Genomic DNA, 18,159 nt, shown 5'->3' with positions numbered 1-18,159 from the left:
TTACCTCAACTTAGGGATGATTCCCAACGTTCCCAATCAATACCCTGGAATTGAAAATTTCCAGTATTAAAGTTTAGTATTTTTACGCGTATATTACTTTCTTCAACTGTCAAAAATCCAAATATTGAATATAAAGTCTTACCTTGGATTTGGGATGAAATCCAACTTCGTTTTCCTGACGATCCGTTCCGGCAGACTTGTAGAGAACTTCGCCAGGAGCCTCGTGGTGGTTTCGGTTTGTCGACTCGGCGTAAAACTAACCCGGAATCGAAGAGAGAGAGTTGTAGGAGAGAGAGAGAGAGAGAGAGAGAGAGAGAGAGAGAGAGAGAGAGAGAGAGAGAGAGAGAGAGAGAGAGAGAATGAACTCACATCCACCAAAAATCCAATTAAATTTGGATTTTACCTTCAAAGCTTCTTAAAGAAGCTTGTATTAATTTAATAATATATATATAATGAACCTTAAGTAAAGTAAAGTAAAGTAAAGTAAAGTTTCTTTAAGAAGCTTTCATACCTTTTATATATATATATATATATATATATATATACACACACACACACACATATATATATATATATACATGCTTTAATATTTATATATATATATATATATTTGTTCCTTATCATACTGTTCATTTTACTTATTAGTTTAATTAATTAATTTTATTTTATTATTTTATTATTATTATTATTATTATTATTGTTATTATTATATATTTTTTTTTCCGGTTACTACATATATATATATATGTATAAGATGCTAGAAATTATGATTTTTAAAATACAATGTATGACTTTATATAGCAAATGTATGGCATGAATATTACTTTACGTGAAATGTATTACTTTATGACTTTGTTACGAATGATGCATGTTTTCAGGAATATGAAATGTTACAGTACAAATGATGTTGAAATACATAATAATTGATGTATTTTCAGAATGATATTTATTAAATGATTTTGGCGCGAGGCCATATATATATTTATGAAATGATTCCAGTGCGAGATCGTATACATATTTATGAAATGTTCGGCGTGAAGCCGTAATTATGAAATGTTCGGCGTGAAGCTGTAATTATGAAATGTTCGGCGCGAGGCCGTATTTATGAAATGATAAAAAAATGCTATAATATCATGTATTATATGTTGTCAGAACCCGAATGTTAGTTTAGTTCAATTTAGGAGCACGGTAGTGTAACTTATAGATCAGATATCTATGATCAGATTGGTGCTAACCACCCCACGAGGGGGTGGGAGATGGATAGTCGATGTGGCTTTCAATAGAGTATGGACGTCCACCTGGCAGTCCGGACCAAGATGTGGGGGGCCCATCGTACTTACAGACATTTTCTACTCTACAGTGGTCGGCCAGCCATTGTCGGGTCCCGCCTTCGAGTTGCACAACCCATCATGGGAGGTAATACATGACATCAGCTAACTATTCATCCTGGGTATTTTTCAGTATTATCAGATATAATATACAATTTGTGAATGATATGAGTTACTAGGAAAATATGAAAGTATATAATGATTCAGTATGTTATGACGAATGTTTACAGATATATGAAATGTATTGTATATGTATAACTGCATTATATATTCATGTTGCCACACAGCTGTATTTAGTTTATTTTTCCTTACTGAGATGTGTCTCACCCCGGAACTTAATTAATTTTTTAGGAGACCCTGAAAGACCGGCGGGTCGTGGCTGCCATTGAGTGAGTTAAGCTTCCTAACTAGAAGGATAAGCTTTGATCTAGTATCAGGAGATTTTTGTTATAAGATTCTAGATCTACATTGATGTTTTGGAGATTGTATTTAAAATATTGTATTTTGGAAATGTAGTAGACTCTGGTATTATGTAATTAATGGTTTGATTTATGTAAATTATTTTTACTGCTGCTTAGGTTTCCGCTATTTATATCAGACTATCCTGGCTACCCAGGGGTTCAGGTTGATGTTATTATTATTTATGTTTATTATGTGATGAGTTAAGCAGGTCGTTACGACATCTTTCTCAGAAACAACAACTGCTGAGCCAATAACTGTACTACCTTGTAAATAATACAAGTTATTTTTCCTTATTCATTTCATCACCACCAGCGCACCTGATTTAATCTTTAAGGATCCATCTTTCAAAGTGATAGTGAACCCTTTAGATTCTAAGACACCCAATGAAATTAGATTCTTCTTTAGGTTTGGAACATACCTAACATCAGTTAAGGTCTTAATAGTTTCATCTTGACATTTCAACTGTATTGATCATATTCCAATTGTTTTACAAGTATTATCATTTCCCATTAAAACAACCCCACCATCTAATTCTTCAAAATTAGAAAACCATTCCCTATTAGGACACATGTGATAGGAACAACCAGAATCCAAAATCCACTCACCAAAATAATGTGACGAAGATGTTCCAATAAGAAAAAAATCTGACTCACTTCCATCATCATTGGCTATATTGGCATTAGAATGTGCTTTGCCCTTATTCTTCTGCTGTAATGTAGGGAAATCTTTCTTCCAATGCCCTCTCTCACAATAAAAGGCGCATTTATCTTTAACAAGTCTCCCACGAGATTTACTCCTCCTATGAGATTTACTCTTCCTTCCAGGCATACGATTCTGAGAATGTCCCCTTATTGTTAGTGCTTTTGCTGTTTCCTTATGGACCCTGTGATCCTTCTTTTGGCATTCAGTACTAATCAATATAGTACAAACAACATCATAAGTAACTTTATATTTCCCATACAATAAAGTGGTGGTCAAATGTTTATACTCATCAGGGAGAGAATTCAGTAACAATATGACTTTATCCTCATCTTTCACCTTTTCATCCAAATTTAACAAATCGGCCAAAATTTTATTGAAAGCATTAATGTGGTCATTAATCGAAATACCTGGTTGATACTAGAAATGAAACAATTTCTTTTTCAAATAGAGCTAATTTTCTAGACTCTTTGTCATAAATGTATTTTCTAATGTCTTCCACAATTTCTTTGCAGATGTCTCCCTCATAACACAATATTTTTTATTTTTGGCAAGACACAGACGAATTGTACCACATGCCTAACGATTGATCTGTTCCCAATCTATGTCACTCATATCTACTGGTTTATCATCCAAAGCAATATCTAGTTCTTGTTGATACTAGATGTCCATCACCACACATTGCCACATACCAAAATTATTGGTACCATCAAATTTCTCTTTTCAAACTGAGCATTAGCTATCGTCTTCGATGATGATGTCGAAGCCGAAAGGGTTGGAGTTCGTGTGGACAAAGTTTCTTCTACTGCTGCACTAATTTCTGTCATCTTCTATATATTCAATAGCAACCAACAAAGCAAAAGGCCTAGGATAAATAGTACATACCAACTGTATCTACTCTGTTTTATCTTATGAAATTCCACTTTGACTAGGTCGACCTCTAGGGAGTGACTGAACCACAATGATCTCTGAGCACTCGCTTAGATAAGGTCTTTCTTAGACATCAAACATGGAATCAAGGATCCAAATAGAGGAACACCTCTGTATCAACACTATTCAACCTAACTCTGATACCAATTGTTGTGCCGGGCACCCCACTTGTGTTAAACACCAATACTACAGTTATTACTATTGAATATATAAGAAATTAAAGTAATGCAGAAACTAATAATAAAATAGTAAAAAAAAACAAGACAAGAAATTCATGAGATTCAATATAGAATTACCTACATTTTCGGTCGCTGACGATCAATCCACTACTTCTTGACAAAGTATAACTTTGAGGTGTGTTTACAAATGAAGAGTTGAGCTCTTTATAGAACTTCAATCTCAAGTCCAAAAAACACTTTTCTCCAATGTGGGACAAATAATATAAAAAATTCAAAACAACATTTTATACTAATATGGAACTATTCTATCAATGTGGGACAAAAAACAACACTTTATCCCACCACCTACTCTCTTTGCTATTCGAGAATCTTCATTTTGATTCACCTAAAATCTCTTTTACTATCTTTTTATTAGAGCTAATTAATCTATTCCAAAGAGTATTTGTATCTATCCCATCTTCTATGATCCAATCCGCATCTTTGATCATTTTATCCTTAAATTTTATTATATTTTCTCCTTTTAAGTTTCACCATCTAGTTCTCTTATAATGGTTTATTTTATCTTTTTTTTTTCATTTTTTTAATACATATATCTAACACTAAAACTCTATGTTGTGTACTTAGGCTTTCACCTGGAATAACTTTACAATCCTTGCATGATAACTGATCTACCCTCCTAGTTAAAAAAATTCTATTTGACTTCTATTTTGCCCACTTTTAAAGGTTATTAAGTGTTCTTCTCTCTTCTTAAAGTAAGTATTAATTATACTAAAATCATATGACATAGCGAATTCTAAGATCATCTCCCCGGACTCATTTTTGTCTCCATATCCATATCCTATATGTATCCTCTCATATTTTTTACTATCTCTTCCAACATGTTCATTCAGATTTCCTTCTATAAATATTTTCTTAGTCCCTAGTATGCCTTGTATAATACTATTCATATTTTCCCAAAATTATCTCTTAAGATTTTCTGCTAAGCCGACTTGAGAAGCATAAACACTAATAATATTTACTATCTCTTGTCTTAATACCATCTTGATTTTTATAATTCTATTCTCTACTGTAGTTACATCCACAATGCTATCTTTTAAGTTTTTGTCTATAATAATGTCTACTTTATTCTTATATTTTCTTTTCCAGTGTACCAAAGTTTAAATCCTAATTTATCAATTTCTCTAGCTTTCTCCCTCACCCACTTAGTTTTTATATTAAATTTTCTTCTGATCATTATATCTACAATTTTTCATGTTTTTACCCGTAAGTGTCCCTATATTCCAAGTTGTTAATCTAAAATGATGTAGGAACCTTCTCATATTTGACACCGTACCCGGGCGCCGACACAATGCATCGCTTCAGGGCGACGACCTAGCCCACCCTCGTACACTTTTCCCTACACTCGAGTGGTTAAAGTGCAACGCGTTGCCCGCAGGGGACGCCCCAGCGAATATTCAATAAGGATTCATATTATAGTGATCTGACAAAATTTTACGTTGGCTGTCAGCTACCTAACATAACCCTCCTCCTTTACTCAAGCTTGGAATCGACTGTATGAAAAAAATTAGGACATTAAGTGCATCACAAGCAGAGTTAAACCAAACCAATAAAAAAAGAAATTAAATTTTTAAAAAGAAAAACTAAATAAAAATGATTAATTATTTTTTGAGTTCAATTTAATTTGATTTTGTGGTTTGGTTCCATTTTTCTTGCCAACCCTCACTTGTGACAACTTTTAGTCGTGCTTTAATCAAATAAAAAATATATATTTGCTTTTCCATTTATAATTGAAAATAAATAACTTTTAGTTATTTAAATAAATCAAGCATTGTCGGCACTTGCGTGGATTCTTTGAATTTTTTGCATTTGGGGAAGCAAACCCAAAATATATTTAAAAATTATAGGAGGCCAAAATTTTGTCTTTATTAATTAATTTGTTGTACTTGTTTGATTATCGGATAAAGACATAAAAATATAATTAAAAAAAGCATTGGGCAATGGGCATTAGCAAAAATTATTATTATTATTATTATATTTGGGAGAGAAACTTGGTCTCCCAAAAAGTCATTGGCCAAATGGGCACTATTAGTGAAATGTGCCCGGGACATGGTCGTATGGTTTTTGTTTTCAAAGGTTTTAAAGTGTATAATAATAATAATAATACAAGAGTAATCCCAAGGTTACGGGTTTGATTTTTCCTTAAAACATTATACTAGTGAATTAACAAAGTTGTATTAATGGGCAGACGACTTTTAACTGTTAAGTTTGATGTTACACCATAATATCCAAAGTGACGCAATGGTGAATAAAATTTTTAAATTATTAAATAATAATAATAATACATGTCCGTCGCCTAACTTTGTCGCTTATGATTAATTTATTACTAAGTTCACCACTAGACTTATTATAATAATATTATCACCGACTCCCATCACAATGCTCAAAACTTTATCAATGAAATGTCTCTAACATAATAATAATAATGACATATTCTTAAGAATTTGTTAAGCGAACATGAATAGACTAAAATGCCTCTCATAATTGAGAGACATCTACCTTAAAATTTTCAATATCAAAATAAATACATTAAGTTTTGTTTCTAATAAATTATAAAAATAAAGTTATTTTATAATTTTTCCATGCTTGCATGAATAACTTTCAAAGCAACAAGTTTTTGAATTTTTTAAAATTTTTCATTCAAATGTTAAAAAATCTTAAAATAAATATAATATTTTTTAAAAAAATTTAAAATCTAAAAAAGAAAAAAAAATGCTCTCACAACTAAAAAAAAATTAAAAATGCTATAAATGTCACCCACATTATTAGCCTTAAAATTAATAAATAAATAAATAATCATCATCACCTCATCCAAGCTTCCGTGAAATGTGTATTAAGTATATAATTGAGAATGCAATTGTGTACTTAATATTAAGAATTTTAATTGAAAAAAAAAAAGAAAAGGAAAAAAAAATAAATTTATCCTTTATTATATTTTCTCTCAATACTAAATATTATTAAAAATTAAAAAATATATATGATTAAAAATTAAAAAAAAAAAGTTACATATAAACTATGTATAAAATTATATTTTTATTAACTAATTTAATATATTTTTATTTTTTATATTTGTCTTAATAACTAAACATAAAAAAGAAAAAAAATGAATTTCTTCATATTTTTCGATTTCTAAAGGGCACAAATTTTAAAATTATATGAGAGTGGCATAATATTTGCACCAGGCACCCCGCACGCGCCTGGGAAGAGTGTTCAGACATGCCATTCCGTTCTTGTCGGAGCTCTGTTCGTGTTCTCATTTCTCCACTAATCGATTTTAATACTTCATTAATTACTTACCCACATGATCTAACAAGCATGATGTGAATGCTGAACACAAAACCTCAGAAATCGTGTCAAGTTCCCCCCGGTGAGCTGAATTTTCCTCCACAAGCAAGAAATTGAGCTCAAACCCATCTGGGTCTTCAATTAATGGCGTCTTCTTCTTCTTCTTCTAATTACTCTTATGCTTTGGAATCGGGCGCGGACCATGAAGTGTTTCTGAGTTTCAGAGGTGAAGACACTCGCACCACCTTCACCGCATACCTGTACGATGCTCTGCTGGAGAAGGGGATTCCGACGTTCAGAGACAACGAGGGGCTCAAGGTGGGGAAACCCATTTCGCCGGCACTCTGGCGAGCCATCGAGGAAGCGAAGATGGCGGTGGTGGTGTTGTCGGAGAGGTACGCCGACTCGGGGTGGTGCCTAGACGAGTTAGCGGGGATAATGAGGTGCGCGGAGGAGAAGGGGCTGCAGGTTTTTCCGGTTTTCTACCACGTGGACCCGAGCGACGTGAGGAAGCAGCGGGGGAAGTTCAAGGATGCGTTCGACGCCCACGCTGCGGATAAGGAGAGGCGAGCTAGGGTGGAGACGTGGAAGGCGGCGATGACGGCCGTCGCTAATTGTAGGGGAGAGCATGTGCAGGACGGCCGGTAAAAGCATTCTTTATTTCCTTTTTGAGGAAAGAACGTATTAGCATATTATGTCCATATTATCATAACTGTGTTTGAGGTTATGGATTTTTATTATCGTAATTATGTTTGAGGTTATGGGCTTTTGATATTAATCTTAAATTTGTGTGAAAAATTAAATTCTATTTTATATTATTTATTTTTTTCAAATTTACATGAATTTAACTTTAAAATTCAAAAGTTGTACCCTTAAATGCAAGATTAATTATTGTTTCAAGTTCGAAACCTAATATTTGCATGCACTTTAATGTCCATAACCACAAGACTTTAATTTTGTCGAAATTTGTTCAAATGATAGTGTTTGAAAATAGAATAACTACGCCATAGGGTTTTATGCATAGAACAAATTGAAAGGAAAAAAAAATAGAAAACGAGAAGAGAAAAGTTACGTGACTTGACACTCTGTGTACATTTATGAAAATAGAATTATCTCGGACCCAAGTTTGAAAATTTTCTAACCCTCAATTTAAATTTGTGTAAATTTCGATAACATCCTAACATAAAACTGTAGTGAATTTCGTCTAGATTCACACAAATTTGAATGTAAATTCCCTATTGAAAGCTTCTAAACATGGCAAGTGTTTCAACTAAGAAAATACCGTTATGATTATGTCCTAAGCAAGGTCTTAAATTTTGATTTTAACTCAAACTTCGAAGTTCCAAAAGTACGGAAATTTTGATTTCAATGTCAATTCCAATTTCGATTTGAAAAAATAATGAAAATTAGTAGTAAAACATGTAATTCTTTTATGAAGCTTTAGAAATGATTAACAGACATAATAAAGTAAGTTTTAGGACTAATATATTACAAGTAAATATATTAAACATATTTAGTGAATCAATTAATTTAAATGAAATTGATAAATCATTTAAATATTATTTATTATACAAATAATGACAATTTAGAAAAGAATGGTTAAATAAAATGTTGTGTTAAGTTTGTTTTTTCATATAATTTCAAAAACAATTGTAATAATCATTTGTTTTGATAAAAATAAATAAAATAAACTAAAAGAGAAATTTCATTTCACTCCTAAATCCCTCATTTTAATTTCATAGTTCAAATGTACACAAGTTTTCGATACATTTATGATGAATTGTTAAGATTTTGAAAGAAAGTAAGCAAGCCAGCGATTTTGAGGGTGACGGAAATCAGAAATTTCGACATAAATTTTGACACTTTCTCGAGAATTTAAGACCATGATCCTAAGTCTCCCACTTGAGACCCCTGTTCAGTTCAATAGGAAATACATAATTCTCCTACAGTTTGCATGACCTTGAGAGGAGAATTATCACTGGACAGTTTATACATTCAAATTCAAAACTCTCTTGCCAAATTGTGAGTTTTGGTTGATTTTTTTGCAGGCTTGAGTTAGAATATATCAATGATATTGTCGAAGCAATATATTCTGAATTGAACAATACACTACCAAGTGTTTCCGAGGATCTTTTTGGGATGGTACGTCGGGTGCAGGAAATAAAATCATATTTAGAGTTGGAGTCGGATGGTGTTTTGTTCATAGGAATATATGGCATGAGTGGAATAGGCAAGACAACTCTGGCAAGAGCTACCTACGATGATATTCGTTCTGAATTTAAAGCTAGCAGTTTTCTTAACGTTCGGGCAGAAGGCTTGCTTGCTTCACAGGAAAGACTCCTTTCTGACATGAAGTTGCTAAGTGCTGGAAAGAAATGGGATGTGCAGAAGGGAACTGATGTGCTAGGAAAAAGGCTACGCTGTAAAAAGGTTCTCGTTGTTCTTGATGAAGTGGATGAAAGTGAACAATTAAAAAAATTAGCTGGAAATCAGCGTTGGTTTGGTCCGGGGAGTAGAATAATTATGACAAGTACAGATAGACAATTGTTGGTGTCACACGGAGTGGATAAGATATACCCAGTAAAGAGATTGAATGATGATGAGGCTTTGCAACTCTTTAGCCGGAAAGCCTTCAAGAATCCAAATCCTGAACCAGAAAATGATCTTATGCAAATAGCCAATGATTTTGTTAATTATGCCAAAGGCCTTCCTTTAGCTCTTGAAGTTCTGGGTTCCTCACTATGTGGTAAGAAAAAGGAGGTGTGGGAAAGTGCCCGAGATCAACTAAAAAAAGTTCCTCATGTAAACATAATGAAAACACTTCGAATATGTTTTAATGAGCTGGAGGATCGAAAGAAAAACCTTTTTTTGGATATTGCTTGTTTCTTTAAAGGAGAGGACAGAGGTCGGGTAGCAGACATACTAGAAAGCTGCGGGTACTACTCTGAAAGCGAAATAGATGCTCTTATGGACAAATCTCTCATAAGCATTGTAGGGAAAAAATTGTGGATGCATGGGCTGCTACAAGAAATGGGTCAGCGAATTGCTGCTGGTGAGCCACTTGAAGCTCGTACCAGGTTGTGGCGCTATAAGGACTCTTGCGATGGACTGATGGAAAGTGAGGTGAGTAGCTTCGTTTGTTTGGACGTAAATTTTGGGGGAGAGGAAATATATGATATATCTCGTTACCATGTATGCTTTACGTTGACTAATTTCATTATCTCAACTCTCAATTTCTAGGAAGCAGGAGCAGTTGATGGCGTATTTGAGTACTTGCCTGGAGAAAAAGTGGCACGGTGTAAAGTTGATGTCTTGTCAAGAATGAAAAAATTAAAACTACTTAGAATCTATGATGTGCATGTTAATCCAGGCCTCAATTATCTTTCTAACGAGTTATGTTTAATGGAATGGCATGGATATCCTTTAAAATCCACACCAGGAAGTTTCCAGCCACTCAAACTCGTTGAACTCATTATGCACCGGAGTGGCATTGAACAGCTATGGAAAGGGAACATGGTAAGATCAATTTTCACTTATTTATGCAGTGCAAGTTTTATTTTTTATTTAGAAAAAAAGTAAAGTTCAATCCATAGTAGCATACTTGTCTCCTTTTATTAATTCATGTTTTTTGGTTTCCGACAGAGATTAGACAAGTTAAAAGTTATTGATTTGAGTAACTCACACGACTTGATCCAAACTCCTGACTTGGGTGGAGTCAAAAATCTTCAGCAGTTGATTCTTCAAGGTTGTACAAAATTGACAAAGGTTCACCCATCCATTACAGCTCTCAAAAGGCTTAATCTATTGAATCTAAAAGGTTGTGAATGTCTAAGTACCTTTCCGCAGAAGATCAAATTAGAATCCCTCAAAACATTTAACCTTTCTGGGTGTTCAAGTCTAGTGGAGTTTCCAGAGGTTGACCCAAATATGAGACAATTGTCTAAGCTTTATTTGGATGGGACTGCCATCAAAGAACTACCATCATCATTCAAACACCTTACAGGCCTTACGTTGTTGAATTTAGCGAATTGCCAGAACCTTTTATGTTTCCCTACTGTTATTTGCACATTGGAATTTCTTGGAACTCTCAATCTATCAGGCTGCAAGTGTCAGCCAGCTCTATCGTGGGACTCCCTCTTCAGAATGTCAGAACCGATCAGTTTGTTCTTGCCTTCATTTTCGGGTTTAAGCTCTTTGGAATCTCTGGACTTGAGTGACTGCAATCTATTGGATGGGTCGATCCCGGATGATCTTAATTGCTTATCATCATTGAGATCTCTTAATCTAAGCAGCAACAACTTTACATGCTTGCCTGGTTGCATCTCTGAGCTTTCAAAGCTTAAAGTTCTCTACTTGAATAAATGTAGCATGCTTCAATCGTTGCCATATCTTCCATTGAGCATAAAACTTGTAATGGCACGAGGGTGCACTTCGCTAGAAAATTATTCAAATCGGTTCATTGTGTGGACTTCTGGTGAAACAGGATTCACTATTATCGATTGCCTCGAAGATGCTGAGGATGAAGAGTACCAAATTAGCCCAATTTCTTTGTTGGATATGCACCTTCAACCACTGTGGCAAAAATACATGGAGGTCTCTCTCTCTCTCTCTCTCTCTCTATCTCTCTCTCTACACACAACACCCACATGAAGATAAATATGATACGATTATTAATAGTCCAAGTACATTCCATGTCAGTGACTCCCATATCAATTAGGAATACGATTTGTAATGAGCTTATATGCTAGTTTGATATGTTTACATAAGGGTTTAAGAGTGTGTTGTTGGACCCTCATATGAGCTTTATTAAATTTTTTAAACCTTTTCCTCCTTTTTGTTTTGCAGGAGCAAATTCAAGAAAGTGATACATTTTACTGCATTTCAGGTGCTCGAAATGAGCCAACTGAAATTCCAGAGTGGTTCATTCATAAGAGCCCTGGATCTTCTGTACCACTACCCCTGCGTTCAGATTTGTATAGTGATGATAAATGGAGGGGAGTTGCTTTGTATGCTGCTTTTGAATTCCAAGAGGATGCTAGTCAGGACTTGACACATTTTCACAAACTCATCTGCCGTTTGGACATTGATGGAGGTCCTGTTGACAAATTCTTGGCGTTTAAAATCCCAAAAGACAAAGTACCCCATGTTGGGTCATTTCGAATTTGGTTGTATGTGTCGCATGAGATTGTTAGAGATCATTTAGATGAACGCAGTTGCATAAGCCCTGAAATTAAGTCCCATAGCCCAGGTGTAAATGTTAGGATGTGTGGTGCACGTGTTCTATTTCAGGAAGATCTACCCGAGTTTGTTGAAAATTTAAGCCATGACACTTTTGGGAGCCCAGATGAGCTGCGTCAACGTCATGAACAATTCATTGAGTTTCACATGAATCCGAGGCATAATTACCATATTAATGATGCAAAATCCAGCCAGTCCAGTTCCCAACAGAACTCCATCCCCAGGCTGAAAAGAGAGCTCACCTCTTTGCTGCTTAGATTATATCAGGTTTCCCCAAAATAATTTATAATTTTGTTGTATATATGTATATTTAAAAAATCAAGACTTATAAAAAGTATTAGAATTTAAAGAATCAAGAGTAATCAAAAAGTATTAGAATAAGCAACGTGTAATAGAAGTTTTGAGGGTTAGGTTGGGCATATGGTGTAAACATTTTTCTGAAAAAAATTAGAAAAAGGTGAAATGAGATCATGTAGGACTCTTTTTAGTCCTGTGAATCTTACTTCAAATACTAAAATTCCAATATATGTAATATTTCAGTTGATTCATAATCTCAGTCTTCCATGTATTAATTACTAGGGGGGCATTAGGCCTTCCTATGGTTTATAAATTTGTATTCTTTTGTTTGGTGCAGGAAGATTGCGCCCGGTTTCACTTGTATGATTATCTATTTCCTCAAAGTGCGACTCCTCTTTGGTTCCATCATCAAAATTTTCGATCCTACGTGAGATTGCCGCTGCCTCCAAATCTAGTTTACGATAGGGCATGGATGGGATTTGCAGTGTATGCTCTTTATGCTGTCAACAGGCATTCAGCTGCTAGTTCCAGCTGTGACAATTTGAATTCAGCAATTTCTGTCCACTTTTCTAGTCTTTTGGGGGCCGGTGAAGACCACTTGTCACCTTATATAGCCTTCCCACTCTCCAGAGACATATTTAATGAGTCACATCGACTCTTGATATTTTACATACCAGGGATTCTATTTCATGATAAGTTGATCAATCAACACAAGTACATATGGGCTTCATTTGAAAGCCAAAATCCAAGTGTGGAGGTTCAAATGTGTGGAATCCATATATTATATGAGCACAATGTGGAAGGCTTTGTGAGAACATTAGTTCAATGCATGATGACAAGCCCTCCAGCCTACCATGAGCATTATTACTTAAATCTTTTACAAACCATGGAACAATTGCGGGGCTGTGACTGTGCATCATCATTACAAAGGTTGGATTTTGCAGGAAAGTAATCATTTGTGAATAATTTCTTGTACTTAATCAATGCATGATCATTTACCATGTTTCTGAATTTTAAGTCTAATTGAAGATATTTCATGCAGGAGGCATCAACCCATGCCAAAGCTTCTACCAAGTATTCAAGATGTAACAGGGGAATTCAGTCCTTCAACAAGCACATTCTTAAATGAGGCAGGCATTTCAAGAGACCCAAGCCTCACAAGGCTTGAATTCTCAAATCATGGGATTGAGGCAGCTGCTTTTGCTTCAACAAATTTAAGCCCCTCCTCTATTTATTTAGGCATACCATTTCAAAATGGACATTGTGCAAGTACCTTGGAAGCAAGTGGCCTTGAATCTTGGTTTAAAACATACTTGGAGGTCAGTCCTCTCTTTCTCTCTCTCTTATACAACACCAAATTTATTTAAGTCAAAACCATGATGTGCACATAAATCTCAAAACCTGCGTGCCACAAAGAAGTACATAAGAACAAATGGCCCTTTGTTCTTTTGGTAGGAAAGGGTGCTTTCCTTTCCTCAGCTGTTTGGTTAAACGAAGAAAAGCCCTTTTTCCCACTTCCTTAGTTCTCCATCACACTAAACATAATATCAAGATCTTTTGTGCTCACTTTTTCATCCTTTTCTCCCTTCTGTCTTTCCATCCTACAAAACATAATATCAAGATCTTTGACTTTAAGGGGAACTTTCAGGTATATTGGGTTTATGGCATAGATGGGAACAAAGTGAAAGAAAGAACCAATTGTCAGAGAATATAGGTTTTCAATGAACATAAGACAAAAACAAAGTAATTTATGAAATATTTAGCCTCCATCTAGGCAACTCAGAAAATCTCAAAAGAAAATTCTTTATTTATTTTTTTTGGTAAAAGAGAGCGGCACCTCCTTTATTTATTAGAAAACCCCTCACTTATGACGGAGGAAAACCGTGGTTCCAGCAAAACAAGCTACAAATAGATAACAACAAAACAACTCTAAACAATCCTTGATAAAATCAAAAAACTTTAGACAAAAATATGAAATAATACCATTTGTATGATATAAAATTTTAACCACATTTGTATGGGAAACCAAAATCACTCAAAAATTGAAAATTACCAAAATAACAACAACAAAAAAATGATCAACAAGGAGGCTGTTGAAACAACCTAATTTGGCCACACTAGCATGCTTATCGGGCTCTTTCTATGTTACAAGCTTATTGGCTCTTTCTATGCAGACATTGTGGGTACAAAACTCCTCCTAATATTAAGGCCATTTCAAGTTGGACTCAAAACTTTAGAACACCACTTCTTATGAGAAGTCTTCTTGCAAGTACACTAATGGCATGTTTTGCATCACTTTATCACAAAGGCCATAAACTAGGCAAATTGAGAAGTGTAATGTTTGCATCAGTAGATTTGATACTTCTATGGCCTACGGCCATGTGTAGACACAATCTATCTAATATTGCAGACCTTTTTTTGGTGTGTGTGTTGAGTGTTTTACAGAATCATTGTGAGATACGTGGAGTTTTCAATCATTGTTTTCCTCAACGTGAAATTCCGGGGTGGTTCAGCTATCAAAGCAATGGGAGCTCAGTGGCAATTGAGTTGCCTGAAAATATATTCAATGACCCTACTTGGATGGGATTTGCTTTCTGTGCTGCATTCTCATTTCACAAGCATCCTACTGCTGTCCGCAATAGCCTGCAAGGTACTGACACAGGAGGATCACATCGCCTTATCTGTCAGTTAACTACTAATTTGGGTCCTATGACTCCTTTATTTTTCCACAGCATCAGTGAAGATGATGTGCTAATTTCGTTACATCGGCGTGCATTCATCTGGGTGTCATTTATACCACGGGTGTTGTTTTTATCACATTATTGGACTACTCTATGCACTTGGATTCAATTCTCATTTCTAAGTGATGGCCAAGACTCATCCGTGTTGGACTGTGGGCTAAATCTTGTATACCAGCAAGACATGGAAGAATTCTCTCGTACAATTGTGCGTTGCGTAACATCTTACGTTGACTACTTGTATCGCATTCGTGAGTCTTCCAAGGAGGAGTCTGTTGTTTATGGAAGACTGCCTATTTATCACAACGATGACGATAATGTTCTTAATGGAACTTGTGATTACTCTTATGAGAAAGAAAGATTGGTCATTCATGAACTGGGGGAGAGTAGTGGTGAGAATGTCCCATACTGTTCTTACGAGGACCAAGCCACTGAAAATAATCAGTCCTACAAATGTCGCTTCATGGTAGGAGCATAATTTTTATTTTTATTTTTCAAACACCCAGCTTTACTAGTTAATTTCAATCCAACCAATGTGGCAGTGCATTGGCAGCTTTTCCTTAAAAAAACAGTAATTGCCTTATGTCTGTAACATCCTAAGTGAAGTTATGTCTGCAAGCATTGCTGATGTTAAGTCTGATCTCTCACTGACTGGACTACTTGCATTTCAATTTTCAACTTTCCAGGAGTTCCATCCGTCAACTTTGTATAATTCTTGTTTCCCTCCAAATAAAATTGAAGCGTGGTTCATAAATTGGAGTCACGGGTATTCGGTGACAATGGAAATACCCCCGAATTTGTATGATGATAACACATGGATGGGCCTTGCTATATTTGCTACTTTTTCATACCGTGGGGATCCAAATGCCGTCCTCAAATATTGGCTTTCAAAAATTCCTCACTACCTTTATTGTAATTTTGAATCTGCTATCAATGCTCAGAGCCAAATCCTTGCTTGCCGGACAACTAAAGAGGAAATCATGTGGTTATTTAATCTGGGTAGATTCATCTGGGTTTCCTATGTACCAGGTCAGCCATTTTCTCATCTGATAAACCAGTGCAGGCGCCTTGAGGCTTCATTTGCGAGTGAATGGCCTGGCATCACAGTGCAGAAATGTGGACTTCGTCTTTTGTATTCCCATGATCACAAGCAGTTTGACCAAGAAATAATTCACTGCAACTCCTTGATCAGTGCATATCGGGAGTCCCATTGTCAATTCATGGATGATTATGAAAGTAGAATTGGGAAAAAACATCATGATGGAACAGGAGTTGGGAGGAATTTCTACTCTAATGAGGACTCTGAAATGGTCATATTGACAAGAGGTTTGAGTGGGTTGGGGATGATTGAAGTCAGGAAGTCTGACCCTCTGGTAAGAGATCACATACTTTTAATTAGTGGAAGTAGAAAATGCTTTGTTGCACTTGATAACTTGTTAGCAAGACTGTCCTTGATGTTAACATTTGACTTTTTTCATATGAAAGAAATGTGCACTGATGTGTTACGTGCCAACATTCTTGATAGTCTGCTGTGCTAATATAGCACTTCAAAAATGCATTCCATTTGCTCTCTCTTCTTTTCCCCCTATCCCGATCTTCTCATTAGTAATTTTATTATTTTACAGGACATTGACCTACACTCTACATACAGTTTTTGTTTCCCTCCAAGAGAGGTTCTGAAGTGGTTTACAAATCACTGTTTTGGGCATTCCACAGAAATTCAACTGCCTCCAAATTTACAGAGCAATAGCAATTGGAAAGGACTTGCTCTGTGTGCTTATTTCTCAATCCACAACCATCAAAGTGAGAATACCATTGTCAATCCAGAAATTTCCCAACACCTTATCTGTCATTTGGAAACCAATGTGGGTAGTTTGGAGCCGCCACATGTCCACCCCACCACCAGGGAAGAATCTTTTTTGTTGCATGTTCAAGGAGGATTCATTTGGTTGTCCTACATTCCACTTCTGTCCTTCCCAGAGGACTGGTTGAACCAAAATTGCAGTCACATAGAGGCTTCCTTTCTATCTGATTGGCCTGGTTTAGTGGTGCAAAAATGTGGACTGCGTCTCCTTGACCTGGACGACACAAAGATGTTTGAGCAAATAATTTACAGCTGTATAGCAGTCTGTGAAAACCGGGATTTCCTCTCGGAAGCGATTGGTAGTACTATTGATATGAATGAACAAAGCAATGAAAGTGATCAGAGGGCTCGATCCAGCGGAAGTGGTAGCTCTGATGATCCCACAATGCTAAAAGACAAGGGTAAAAAAGTTGTTGAACACTAATTAGCTTTAGAACCATGCTAAATCAGATTATACAGTATTTAGCTTGTCTGATTCCTTCTCTTCTGGTGAAGATTATAGTAATTGCTGTTGGTGGGGTAGATATTGGCCAGCATTAGCTAGTTGCCGCTTGTATAAGGAAAATCAGAAGTGCTGTATTTTACTCCACAAGATCTTGTTTGAAAGTAATTTGGCAAGCCTGGGTAGTGAAGGAAGACAATCAGGATCTCCATTGAGATTATTGATCATGTGGAAGTAGAAACAACCAGGATCTTCTTCTGTAATTGTTCTTTTGTGTTTGTGTGGTCTTTGATTGAACTGTGCAGTGTTTTTTTCTTTTTCCCTTTTTTTTTTTTCTCTTTTTTTCACTTGATTAGCTTTGGGTTGATCTTGTTTTCTAGCCCCAAGCTAATTGTCTTTTTTAGGATGGTGTTTACATTTAAGATTTATTTCTTTTACTGGCAAAAAATTTGGTCAAAAAAATAGAAATGTAGGCTACTGAAATAGCTTTTCTTTTGTTGCACCCCTGCGGCTCAATGTGGGAAGATGAATTTTCTTACTTACGACATAATTAAAACGTTTTAGTAGTGTTTGGGGGGCATGAATTTCAAGTTTGTGTGGATTTGGAAGAAATTTAATATAATTTTGTTCTTGTGTTTTA

At 35.3% G+C, this 18,159-nt stretch overlaps 1 protein-coding gene across 1 annotated transcript; it reads left to right on the top strand.

Moving 5' to 3' along the window:
• Positions 1-7,084: 7,084 nt before the first annotated feature.
• LOC131146685 (TMV resistance protein N-like) lies at positions 7,085-15,691 on the top strand. Its single transcript, XM_058096433.1, has 8 exons — positions 7,085-7,584; positions 8,989-10,063; positions 10,181-10,456; positions 10,583-11,533; positions 11,786-12,445; positions 12,813-13,423; positions 13,518-13,794; positions 14,921-15,691. The coding sequence occupies exons 1-8, from the start codon at positions 7,085-7,087 to the stop codon at positions 15,689-15,691; spliced, it is 5,121 nt and encodes a 1,706-aa protein (XP_057952416.1).
• The last annotated feature ends 2,468 nt before the right edge of the window (positions 15,692-18,159 follow it).

This window comes from Malania oleifera, chromosome 13 (genome assembly GCF_029873635.1).
Source record: "Malania oleifera isolate guangnan ecotype guangnan chromosome 13, ASM2987363v1, whole genome shotgun sequence".
NCBI lineage: Eukaryota > Viridiplantae > Streptophyta > Magnoliopsida > Santalales > Ximeniaceae > Malania > Malania oleifera.
This window is presented reverse-complemented; position numbering and strand designations above follow the sequence as displayed.